The sequence below is a fragment of the Dromaius novaehollandiae genome, chromosome 3 (genome assembly GCF_036370855.1).
Source record: "Dromaius novaehollandiae isolate bDroNov1 chromosome 3, bDroNov1.hap1, whole genome shotgun sequence".
In the NCBI taxonomy this organism is placed as follows: domain Eukaryota; kingdom Metazoa; phylum Chordata; class Aves; order Casuariiformes; family Dromaiidae; genus Dromaius; species Dromaius novaehollandiae.
The window spans coordinates 81943190-81956070 of record NC_088100.1 but is presented as its reverse complement, the minus strand read 5'-3'; the positions used below and the strand labels follow the sequence as shown (position 1 = coordinate 81956070).

At 40.8% G+C, this 12881-nt stretch overlaps 1 protein-coding gene across 1 annotated transcript in view; it reads left to right on the top strand.

Moving 5' to 3' along the window:
• PGBD5 (piggyBac transposable element derived 5) overlaps positions 1-12881 on the top strand; it is a 76027-nt gene that overhangs the window by 22215 nt on the left and 40931 nt on the right. The window contains exon 2 of the mRNA XM_064509266.1: positions 9228-9655. Within this exon, the coding sequence (XP_064365336.1) occupies positions 9228-9655 (428 nt within the window). The remainder of the gene's footprint in view (positions 1-9227; positions 9656-12881) is intronic.

The following is a 12881-nucleotide window of genomic DNA, read 5'->3' as shown; positions in this document are numbered from 1 at the left end:
GAAAAGACAGTCAAATAAGAGGAGCGGGAGTAAAATAACAAAAAGTAAACAAAGTGCACAGAGTGATACTGTGAGCGCATAAAGGAGCCCTGGCTGTGGCAGGGCTTGCAAATACACTCCACTTGTATCCTCTTAGCTTTCTTGTGAAAATATTTAGGCTTTTGTCTGTCCCTAAGCCTAATGAACCAGCTCCTTGTTAGTAAGGAACGTGTTGTCTGTAGCTGCTTGTCCCAAGGTTTTTTGAGGGGGTCAGGAGTGCAGCAGGTAGAATATGAAACTGCAGGCTTACAAGCTAAAATCAGCTTTGGACGCAGATGTGTTAATGGTCCTCTTCAGCAGAGGAGGACCATTTTCTCTCCTTTGCCTCCTTGTTTGGGGTGAGCACATCAGAGAAGCCTTGCCCTACGGGGCAAATTGCAAAGCTCACCCAGAAATGCATATGCATGCTTTACTAGAGAGCAGTAAAATCCAGGGGAGGCTGCCACAGCCCAAAGGAAGCAAGCTTGGAAAAAGAGCCTAACTATCATCTCACAGAGCCCTTGGCACCAACCTCCTGGCCAGATTCCAGTTTTTGAACCAATATAGTTGGACTGCAGCAAGAGCTCCCAGCTCAGTGCCTGGCACCATGATGAGGAGGAGAGTTTGCTTCAGCCTCATCACCTTTTCCCAAATGGGCACGGTGGCAGGAGCTTAGTTCTACGCAAAGGAAGTAGCACTGAACTCTGGGGGTGTGTGCTTGCCCTAACAACTGTTCCCTGTTTTCTCTAAGAAGAGGCTTTGACTGCTGGGAAGTAATTTCACAGGCCGATATTGTAGCTGGCATTGTACATATGGGACGGGGATGAATCATTAGGAGGTGCTTTATTTAAATGAATGTTCTTGCATGAAAAGGTAATAGCATTGACTCTAATGCTTTGCTGAGCTGTCTGGGTTTCCTTTTTTTTTCTTTCTTTCTTTCTTTTTTTTTTTTACATTCAGACTCGGAAAAAAATCAATTTTTGAACAAAGCAGAAAACAGTTTCCTCATGAAACTTGTTCAAAAGCCAAGGTCCATTTCCTAGTGGCATATGTGTGTTTTGCATGTAAATGCAGGAGTTGACTTGAGGGCTTTCAGTATCTCATTACCTGGGTCACTTCCATATTAACTTTTATTTGCAAATGATAAATTAAATGTCCTGATGATTCGCATGGAAAACATACTGGGCTATTTTCCTTCTTCAAACACAAAATCTCTCCCTTTGTAGGCAGGGCCCTATGTATGTATGTATGTATGTATGCTTGTACAGGTGGATTCTTATTTTAAATAAAAGCAAGTGACATGTTGATAATGGTTTTTGTGACCCGTATGCACTAGAACTCACCAGAAACCCATGAGGAAAAGATGTGGCAGTGCATTGCATCTGTAGGAGCTCCTAGTGGGAGGGTCCTCACCATGGGTCATAGAGCCATCTCAAAGCGGCATTCTGGGATTTAGCTACAAGGGTCATTCTGCCAGTAATGGAAACTCTGCTGACATAAATCTCTCCATGCTGCTTTGTAGAGTTATCTCAGATAAATATGCACAGCCGTGCCTATAGCCAGATGTGTAACTGCTCTGTGATCTGCTGAAAGCTGTATTAGAGATGATGTATAAAGTCAGCCTGTTGATGGTTGTCTCTAACCTGCTAGATGCACTCAGCATCAGCTGGACCGTCAGAGCAGCCTATCTGCTCTGTTGTTTGAGTGCAGTAAAATGTTAATAGAAAACTACAGCGGCAGTGTAATGGAATATTGCCATGGAAGCCATTGAAGCAGGAATTCCCTCGACAAGGGGCACACGCATGTTCAGTCCCACAGCCAAATGAATAATGTGCAAAATATTATGTAAGCTGACACAATATCATATTGTTTCATTATTGACTCTGTTGCTTTAAGGCTTTTGCTTTAAGGTTTTTGCTTGTTTGGTCTTTTTGTTTGTTTGTTGTTTTTTTTACACTTTTAACCAGAAGACCTTGTAGCAGTATTTGAGAGGTTCTGTTGGATGCTGATGATGCTAATTGGCAGGTTGTAAGATCTCACCACAGAAATGAAGTAGCTACATAATTAAAGGCATCAGCACTACCTGCAGTGGGCTTTTTGTTCTTTCTAATTCACCTGTCACAGCTTGAAGGCTTTACAGATCTTAAAAATGATTGTAAACACGAAGAAGTCCTCTCTTAATTAAAAGTTTTTTGATTATGACTTAAAGACAAAACAAGCTGTCATGGAAGAACGCTACAACACCTCTTACATGTTCTCATTTTAAAACCAGTGCTATTTGGTGGCATAGCCTATATTTGGTCAATGGGAAGGGCACATGACCTGCCTGCTTGGTCCTCTAATTATATCTAGAAAGTTAAATATTTTCATAAGATGCTGTATGACACATGGTAACCTGTTGACTGACATCCAAAATCCTTTACTCTTGGCATCCCAGTCTTGTTCTTGCTGCCTCATAGGAAGTTGCTCTTTGGCTTGTCCAGGCTCATCGTAACTCAGTGCAGTCTGTTGGGGAGGCCAGAGGCCAAAGATTGCCTGGTCAGCACTGAACAGCTGTGCACTGTTTTCAGTGGTAGAGCCAGTATGAACAGTCCTTTTTCATATGTCCTTGGATCACCTTTAGATGCTGCTGCAAATTCTCTTGGTGGATGGAAATCAGGATGCAATATGCGCATCGCTTTACTGCTGATGCTGTGAGGAAAACAATTTTTAATGCTGGTGAGGGAAGAGAAAGCACCCTTTCACTGAATCTGCTTGGAACGTTTTTTATGACTATGTTTATTATATGCAGACATGAAGGCATTGTCAGACACTTATTTATAGAGCTTGGGTAAGTGCAGTCAAATCCCATTTCCCTAAATAGTTTGGAATAAACTCATCCAAAAACAAGTGTAAAAGAAAAGTGTGTGTTACTGAGTGCCAAGGCTAGGGTGTAAAATAAGTTTCTGGGGGAAGGTGATCTAGTGAAAATTCAGGCGGAAGCATAGGCTGCTGAAATAGCCTTTATAATCCAACCAGAGAAGCATCTTTGGAAGGGTTATGTCTGGTTTGTTCTTTCTAATGTGAGAAAGCCAATGTAGTTGCTTTTTATCCTTGCATCATCATAGATTGGCTCTGAGCTTCAAATAACTCGGCACAATGGATCATGTTTTGATAATTTATGTAGAACACTTGTACTAGACTGTTCCAAAGAAAACTAAGATTTATATATCAAAATAACAAACATCCTATTTGCCCTAAAATATTGGCCAGAGCCACAGCTGGTATAAATTAGGAGGGCTACTTTGATTTGTCCTGGTAGAGTTGTCATGGAAGATTTGGTTGCTATGTCTTGAGAAGATGAGCGAAACAGATGCGGCATAATATTCCAAGTTAAAGATACGGATATTTGCTGCCCAGTTTCTGCAGGAGAACAATATCTGAGATAAGCTGGAGTAAAATGCTGAAGAGAACTGTTGTATGCACTTAGCTCAAGCTGTCTTGACAGGCTTGTCATAAGGCCATCAAACTGGATATGGTTTGAGAATGGTCTGATATAAATTTCTTCCAGGCCATTAAGAACAGAGCTGATATGAAAACTGATTTTCTGGCCAGCCAGATAAGCTCCAGTGCCTCCAAAGCTTATATGAGGAAACTGTGTGTGAAACAAATTCTGAAAAATTTCAATTATTTTGAATTCAATTATATTGCTTTTCATTCATTGAAAAAGCTGAAAATTGTTTAGACTTTTCTTTCTGTCATATTTCATCAATTGGCACTTTCTTGTGAAAACATAATGATTTTGATGAATGTGCGCTTTCCGACAGAAAATAGCTGCATCAACATTTTCTGACTTTCTCTAAATAAGACCCAAATGTCATGTTGTGCACTTTTGGAATGGTAGCTTCTTACGAATTTAAAACAGTCTCTAATTGCTTGGATTTAGGATGAAAGAATTAATTGGCTTGTCAAACCCTCATCTTTGAAAGTTATGCCATATGTCAGAGGAGAAAATACTTCCCGTTCACCAGAAGATAACGGATTCTGGACAGATTTGTTTCTCAGATACGTGTCTGTAAAGAATAAGTAAACATGCTGTCTTAGTGCCTGTCTATAAATTAGCAGGGTCTTGCTCAAAGAGGGCAACAGTATGACTTCTAAATTGTCAGTTTCTTAAACTGATGCTTCCACCACTAATATGTAATAACTGATTCAGGAGTTAAACGCTTGGCTCACGAAGCTAATTAATTTCAAAGACGACTCTGGATTAGCTCTGTACAAGGTTTTTGTTTCCAAGCTATGCAATTTGAATTGGCATATATGTGTTATTACCTGGGCCTGTCGAGGTAACGGGCTATTATATCATGAACTTCGGTGACACTTTGAATGAGAGCAGTAAGTCTTTTGCATAGCAAACTAAAAAGAGAATTTTTTTCCACTGTCTTTTTTTTCTTGCACATCGATTTATCCTGCCCAGAATGACAATGTTTTTTGACCTCTTTAAGATTTATATGTTACCTTTTAAGCATTGATTGATTAAAATAGGTTTCAAACTTTCCGTCTTTTATTCTGAGTCTATGAATTTTGATCTACTAAATAACAGGCTGGTAATGAGAACTGGAAAAATGGAAAAGGATAAATTAACCTATTAAAAATATGCACTCAAGTTATTTAGTCCTGCAAACTGGGCAAGCAAAGGAAAAGCAATTCATTCACTTGAGGTTCTTGTTTTTTCTGAAATGCTACTCAGTTAGGAGGGAAACAGTGGTGAGACTGGAGTAGTGGGAAAAGTATGACTGCTCGGGACTGTCCTGACAGAGAGCCCGGGGTTGCAGGAGGATGCACAGGGGGTTGCCTGAAGGACTGTTGCATAGAAGTTACACTTGAACTTTTTCCTAAATCTTTCTGGATTTTCTGCAGCATGTATGTTTACTGAGAGCTGAGCATGCAGCCTGCTCTCTTGCTAGGTGTTTGAGCCAGCAAGGCTGCTGCAGTTTTAGCACTGTTGAGCCAAAATGTGCTCTGCAGTGCACGCAGTCTGCGGGCTAGCTGCCAGCCTCTGCTCCACAATCCCAGCTCTAGTATGGACATGTAAATGGCTTTCCTTGCTTACCTTTATTTTTGGCAACTTTGTTCTTATAATTTAAATGGGTGTCGCTCTGCCCTGGTTGGCTTTGAGAGAGAGACTACTCTGAGAGCAAAACACAAAATGGAACCAGACTGGTCAAAACAGGACCTAGTAAGAGCAATGACTTGAAAGGCAACTGCTGCTAATTCCATGTGCTAGTTTTTACTGGCAGAGTGAAAAGGAAGAGGGGAGCATATGTGCACTATCATAATAGAGGAAGTTTATATTATTTTCCATATTCTGCAAAATGGGACTTAAGCCAGAATGCCCAAAATGACAGTGATGGTATGTATGCTGCCCAGTTGGAGGTTGTTTAGTAAAGCTCTGATCCCACCCTGGATGCACACACACTACTGGATCTACCTGTATGCTTGGAAACTCCAAGAGTACTTTTCTGTCCCTGATTCTGTAACTACTATTGGTAATCCTGGTTGATTTTTAAAGCTAAAAAGACTACATACATATGCATATCTTTATGTACACACACACATATATTTTCACCGTACACATACTTTAGGGCAGAGAACACAGAAGAATCTGAATTTGTAAATTTACTTGCAGTCATAATTGTATACTCATTCTGAATTTCTGAAAAATCTAGTAGGCTTTTTTTTCCAATTTATTGAAGTCCCATTCACTGAAAGAGAATGGAAGGCTAGTCAAAATTTTGACCAAATAAAGCTTTGAAGAATAAATGGTGCACATACGGAATTTGGAACTCATTTCATATCTGTAGTTTTTGGATAGGTTCCATTTAAGTCAATGTAAAAGTCCTTGAAAAGGGTAAATTCAGTATTTAAATTTCTTACACAGTTTGCTCTGTATATGGAATATACATGTATACTTAGAGGGTTGTGTTTAAGTAATTTGTTTTAGACTAGTCATTAACTATGCAAAACTCAATGCATGTTGAAAAATGCCGTTCTCTTCCTACAGAAATTCAGTTTCACTGTTGTTCTATTGCATCTCAGTAAACTATGAATCAAAGGTGCTAGTTTCACCAATCAAGGGTGGTTTTTAAGACAACAGGATTGTGCAGGGGCTTTCAGAATCATATTTAGTCAACAGTTGGGTTGATGTTTGAGCCAGAAGGTGATTTAGCTGACTCGCGTAGAGCTGTGTGAGTGCAGCATGGCAAATAGAATACAAATCTTGTATATTTATTTATTTCAAGCAGGAGAGCAGATAGGAGATTCTCCATGCAAATGGAGCAGGTCTGCTGGCTAAGAAAGTATCCTATCCAGTATACCTGTCTCTTTCTCATAATAGCTTTTTGGGGTAAACTTGTGCAGCTTTTGAAAATGGAATTACATACAAAATTACCATTTTGTGCTTCTGACTGCTCTTGACTTCCAAAAAATGGGGTCCTGCACATACTTATCATGCATAGTCACCTGTCTCTAGACCAGCATATTTCACTTTGTAAGACTTGGTCCTTCATGAATGCATTTTGGTTGCTGTAGCGAAGATGAAAAATGTTACCCTTGCTCCCAGCTTCTGCTTCTAAAGGCAAGAATTTAAAAACCACCTTTGTGCACTACCTGGTGGATTACCTGAGTGCTGGAGTTGAATTCAATAGCTACTCAAGACTTCATATATAACTAAGAACACATTCAGTGCAGTGTGTTCTTATCAGAAAGCCAGATCTCTCGTAGCATGTCAAAACTTGATTAAGTTGTGGGGAAGGAGAAAGCGATGTACTATAAGTCATTCATACGCAATCATTTGTAGTGCATTTTATGTCAGCTATAACAGTCCAGTGCATGCTAGCAGAATATAAATCTCCTGATCAAAAGAGAAGTCTTTGTAACTGGCTTTCTTATTGGAATAGCAGTTAAGGTTAAGTAAGTGTATCTATCCTAGCTCCATAGTTTTCAGCTGATAAAGAAGACCTTTTATCATTTAAGCTGAAATTTTCTGCTGTGTCCTTTCCAGAACATGGTTTCTGTGGTATTCTTTTACTCTGTTCTTGCTATATAGAGGAATGCACTTTTAACTGAACTATTTCACTTCCAGTTTCTCAATCTCACAATTTAAAACTGGGAATTAATTTTTAAATATGTTTCTTTCTCCACTATACTTGAGAGGAAAAAAAATCCACTTCTGTTTTTTGGCACTCCCTGCTATCTGAAGGTTTACTACTTTAATGTCTTGGTGTAATTTTTGGCTGTAGTTCTAATAGCTTGTGTTCCTCCTGTTCAGCAGGATATACCCAAACATTAAGGCTTAAGAGTGAGTCCAATTCCAGCATTTCTGTAGTTTCTATAATACTGTTTAATGCAGCATTACTGCAAGTTGTAGTTGTTGCTGTAACGAAGCAAGTGAACTGAGGTATGGGGTGTACAAAACCATGTGACCTAACCAACACATTAAGGAATCCTTGCAGTTCCAGATCACAGAATCACAAATATCTTCTTCTGATTCAGCTAGAAGAACAGAAGTTTGAGATCCAAGCAGCCAGGTAGTGCAAGGAAGACCCTTTCCCATTAGGCAGAACTTCAAATGAGATAACGTACACTTTCTGCTTTTAATCAGGAAGAACATTGTTCAGACAGACCTGAGACTGAGGGGATTCTGTTCAACTAATGCACAGGATTTATTCAGTCCAACTCTTATTGTCTTGTTTTTGACCCTAGATTATCTTTTGCACAGGGATGTAGAACTGCTTTTAACCATGGCTTTATCCATTAGGTTATCTACATGCTGCCCCTCTTGGGTGTATTGATTTCTGTGTTTGGCAGTGGCACAGCTGCTGCAGGAGAACAGAGAATGTCCCTGTCCCCTTAGCCCTTACCTGGTGACAAAAGCACTGCCATGGTGGGCATGAAAAACTCTACTTTTAAGATGGAGCTCGATTAGTTTGTGGAAGGGAGATAGGGCTGTAGGGATTGGGTCTACCCTGATATGACAGGCTTGATGTTCCTAATTCAATGTAATGTAATCTAGTGTTTGACTGAATAACCTTTTCACACTGATACAATGCTACTGAACGTTAGTGCCCCCCACCTTTCTGCCCCCCACCCCCCAAATAGTTGAAAACTGCAGAGAAGGTACAACATCAGTGAAAATCTAGAGTAATGACAGCCTGGGACTTCAAGGTTTATTGTATTATAGAAGAAAGAGGATCGGGTTATGCATGATAATGATAAAAATATTCCATTTGATGTGGGAAAGTAAAACTAGCCACATTATGTTTTTGACTCATTTGTTAATGTGTGCTGTCTCTTGTGGATTTCAGAGTATGAGGAATGAGGCTCTAAAATGTGATGGCATGGTTGCAGGACTTAAAATTGCATAGACATGATCTGCAAGACTCTGCAAGAGCAGATATGAAAGTTGCAGGATTAATGATAGACAATGAACTGAGCAGGAATTTGAAATAAAAAAGAAAAGGTTGGATCAGGATATGAGTGCAAGGGAATTGTGTCACCTGGGATGGGGGCAATATTGACTCTCCAGATGGCACAGATATCCTTGCTTCTGGACAACTACATGAAAGGCACTGCTTTAACACATTTAAATAAAAGACTATCCAGAAAAAAGGCCACAATAGCTGCTGAGAGTAAGAGATACAGATATCGCATATGTGGAAAAATTAAATGTGTTACTTCACGAACCTGCATTCCCTCTAAGTCGCCTTAGGAGCTAATGAGTGTGCAAAGTGAAGGAACAACTATTCAGAGTGTGTTGCACTTATAAGAGAGGAAGACAGAAAGAAAAGAGAAGGGGAGTTTCCTGATGAGATCTGTCAGACAGTGGATGTACTTCCAAAGGAATTAGCTGACATTCACTCACTTTGGCCTGGTTTTCTAAGCGTCCTGACTGTTGAGGTCCCTTGCTGACCTGATGGTCATTGCTTTAAGTACCATGGTTGTGTCTACACAGATAGCTTCCTCATGGTAGCTAAAGCTGAGTATTGACCTGAAATATTCATGACTGAGCTCCTTGCACTCCCATTACATCTGTGACAGGGGAGTTGATTTGGATCTGAATATGATAATTTATGTCAAATATTCAATTTAGTCCTGCTTTAAATTCCTAGAGTAGACATACTTGTGATGATCAGGGCTGAGATTATTTTCCCTTCCTGCTTTTTCCCTAGGTCCAACACGAAAAATGCCCTTGACTGCCAGTGCCATGGACTTTTTTCAACTCTTTGTTCCTGACAATGTACTAAAGAACATGGTGGTCCAAACCAACATGTATGCCAAGAAATACCAGGAGAGGTTTGGCAGTGATGATGCCTGGATTGATGTCACCTTGACAGAAATGAAGGCCTTTTTAGGCTATATGATATCAACCAGCATCCACCACTGTGAGTCTGTTCTCAGCATCTGGAGCAGTGGCTTCTACAGCAACAAGAGCATTGCACTTATCATGACACAATCAAGGTTTGAGAAGATCCTGAAGTACTTCCACATTGTGGCCTTCCGCTCAAGCCAGACAACGCATGGCCTCTACAAAATCCAGCCTTTTCTGGACTCTCTGCAGAATGGCTTTGACTCTGCGTTTAGACCTTCGCAAACCCAGGTAAGAGTTATCCTGTTGCCAGGAAACATCTGAACTATGTGCCCTAAGTTGTCTCGCTATGACTGAAAATGGAGAGCACAGCTGCCTGTAGAAAGAGCTAAGGATTCACAGTGTGAAGCAAGACTGCAGTGCCTCTGTGAAGTGTGAGAGAAAGTGGCACCGTCCTGCGCAGGCACTCAGCACCACCTGACTTATAGCTCTGCAGTGCAGTCACCTAGAATATTTCAGCAGAAATTCTCAGAACTGTGGCTGTTTTGCTTTAGTGGTTAAGACAAGCCTGGAGACTTTTCAGTGATGTTGGCACGGCTGAATTTGGCTGTTCTGAAGATGAGAGGTTGCAGGCAGCTCCTGCAAGGGAGAGCAGAAAGGGCAGAGCTGGCACAGCCAGGCCTGGGGGAGAAGCTGCAGCTGCTCATGCTGTAGCTTGCAGGTTGGAGGCAGAAGCTGCTTTTGCTAGGAGGGACGAGCCCTGACCTTAGCTGTCAGTGCCTGCCGTATGTCCAGCTCCCCCGAGAAGCAGCAGCTACCTCCCCATGACTGGGCAAAGGAAAAATGAGCAGAACAGGTAGATATCTTTGCTCACTGCAATTGTCAGCTGCCCTCAGCAGCACTGCCTGGGCCTTGTGCCAGTCCTGATTTTTGATGATGGGTGATGCTGCGGTAGAAGAAATCATTGCCATGTGTATTTCCAAACAAAGTGCCAGTAAACTGGAAATATTTCTGGGTCACCTGGAATAAAAATGAACAGGTCCCTATTGAATTTTCCAGGTACAATTAGGGGTGCAGTAGAAAGCTGTTCTATAGGAAATTTGTTCTGTAGACTGGGCTAACAATGTAAGGAACTAAGTATAGAAACATATAAAGCTAGTTGTTGTCTGTTTACAGCTGCACAGTTGAACAAAATTTTTAAAAAGTGCAAAGAAATCTTTTTTTTAATGTTCAACATATGCTGTTTAAGCTTCCTTCCTTGTAGTGCTTCCTACAGTGTGGTAGGAAGCACTACAATGCTCCTTTTGGAGCTGTTACAACTGATCAAGTTCAAAAGCCTGGAAAGAAAAGGAGCAAATGTGACATATATGTTACTGCTTGCAGTAGGTTTTTAATCATCTCTCAGTTTTCAGAGTGTAAACTGATTTCACATAGCTGTCAGGAAAGGGCATTGTGTGTGTCCTTTTCCTGTTTCCCCTCCAAAGCACAAGTTTTTGTGCCCACTGCACAAAATGAGTGAAGACTTAGATACATCTTATCAATTCAAGTGTGCCTAAAAATAAGATTGAGAGTAACCTGGGAGTAATTAGAGACTTTTTTGTCTATTTTCTAGACAATAAAAATCATTTCTGTAAAATTCAGGACAATGCAGCTGTCCAAAAAGCTATTAGGGTAGATGTGGGAGAAGAGAGACAGAAGTGTTCTCACTTAGCCAGGCTTGCAAGGTACATTTACATCAAGACAAAACAGGCAGTTAAAAACATGATATCGTTGGGACCAAGCTCTCATTAAGATATGAAATCTAATCCTTATGGCCACTGACTTCAGTGGGCAGAAGATAAAGGGTTCAGAAATGTGATCACTGTGTCTAATGTAAATGCTTATAATGGTGGGCTATGGGACATGCTGAGAGTGCAAATCCATTAGAGGATAAAATTTGATTTGCATGTATATCCCTTCTCCCTTCCCCCTCCCAAACAAGGTTTGCAAACTGAATTGATGAAACCGATAGTGCCCTATTTGCAATGACAAAACATTCCACAGGCAGAATGCATGCTTTTGCTTAGCTTAGTAAAGAGATACTACTTAAAAAAAGGGGGAGGAGGGAGAGGAGAAAAAGTGACAGTCAAATTCTCTTCCTTCCTCCTCCACTCCCCTGCTCCCTTTTCAGTGTTTATGTCAGTGATTTCTATACAGCTTGTTTCAGGGGTATTGAGCGGAACAAAAAACACTAAGATACCACCTCAAAAATAACTCTGAGAAAGGAGAAGGTTTTGAATCTGTTGTTAAAAATAGCCTAGTGTAGCACCAGTAGCCTCCTGGAGACATTCCAGAGCTCCTCACAAAAGAAGCTTTGTGCCTAGCGCTGTTCTGGGTGGCATCAGCCAGAGCCACAAACCATGTGTCGCGAGAGACATGGACCCCATCTGCTCGAAACAGCAGGAAAGACCTCTCCCTGGAAATTGTCTGGAGTGCAGATCAGCAAACTGCGACAAACATCAAATTCAGAATGTCAGACCCGGTGAGATTAGAAATAATAATCCAGTTGAACAAATACAAAGGGAAAAGGTAAGGGAAAAGACCTATTCAGATGGGCCAGTGGATCTGCTGCCTCTGAAAGCGTTTTGGGAAGAGAGGCCCAGGTTTCAGTGGTCAGTGAAGGTCTGGAATCCTGTATTCAAAATGGATTTGTTGCTTAAGTTACGTCTGTATTTTAGGCATGAGATTTATGGTGTCTGAATGATTTGTACCTGCGCCTTGATCTGTGCTGCAGCTTTAGGCTACCTCTGAATCATGCAAGGAAGAAAGCTTGAGTGAGGCTGCCATGGGGTCCTGCAATGTGCAGCTTTGTGCCTGTCTTGACAGAGTTTTGATCCTTTATGCCCTAATGTCTTGTAAATGGCATTAAGCAAACAAGTGACCTGGGCTTCTTCCTGTTGAATGGCACAAGGCTGTTCAGGGCTTACAGGTAGACTTGTTACTCATTTTTTCCTTCGGCAATGTGGGCTCACAGAACAGGGGTTAGGGAAATGCCCTGTTCATCTGACTGCCATGGACAGAACAGACAGTGTCAGGCAGGCAGTGTAACACCTGCCTTCACAGTAATTTCTTCTGTATTTCTGATCTCTTCCTTTTGGAAAACTAAGTAAGACTCTTTAAATGGGATTTCTGTCTCAGAAAATATTTAGTTTTTTTTCATATGTGTGAGCCAAAAGAATACACATTGCAAAAATGACATCACACTTTCTGTGAAAGGATACTAAACAGAGAGAGAGAGAGAGAGAGAGAGAGAGAGAGAGAGAGAGAGAGAGAGAGAGAACTATGCCAATATACCAAAACAGAGCATACATTCTAGTGAGTTATAATTATTTTGCTGAATATACTGCACAAACAGAAGGAAATAATTACTCTCTAGCTTATGAACATACTGAAAGTTCAGAACAATATCATCAGCAGCACTAGCTTCAATTTCAGAAGTGCGAGAAATGGTGTTCTGACCTAGATTGTATAAGCATAA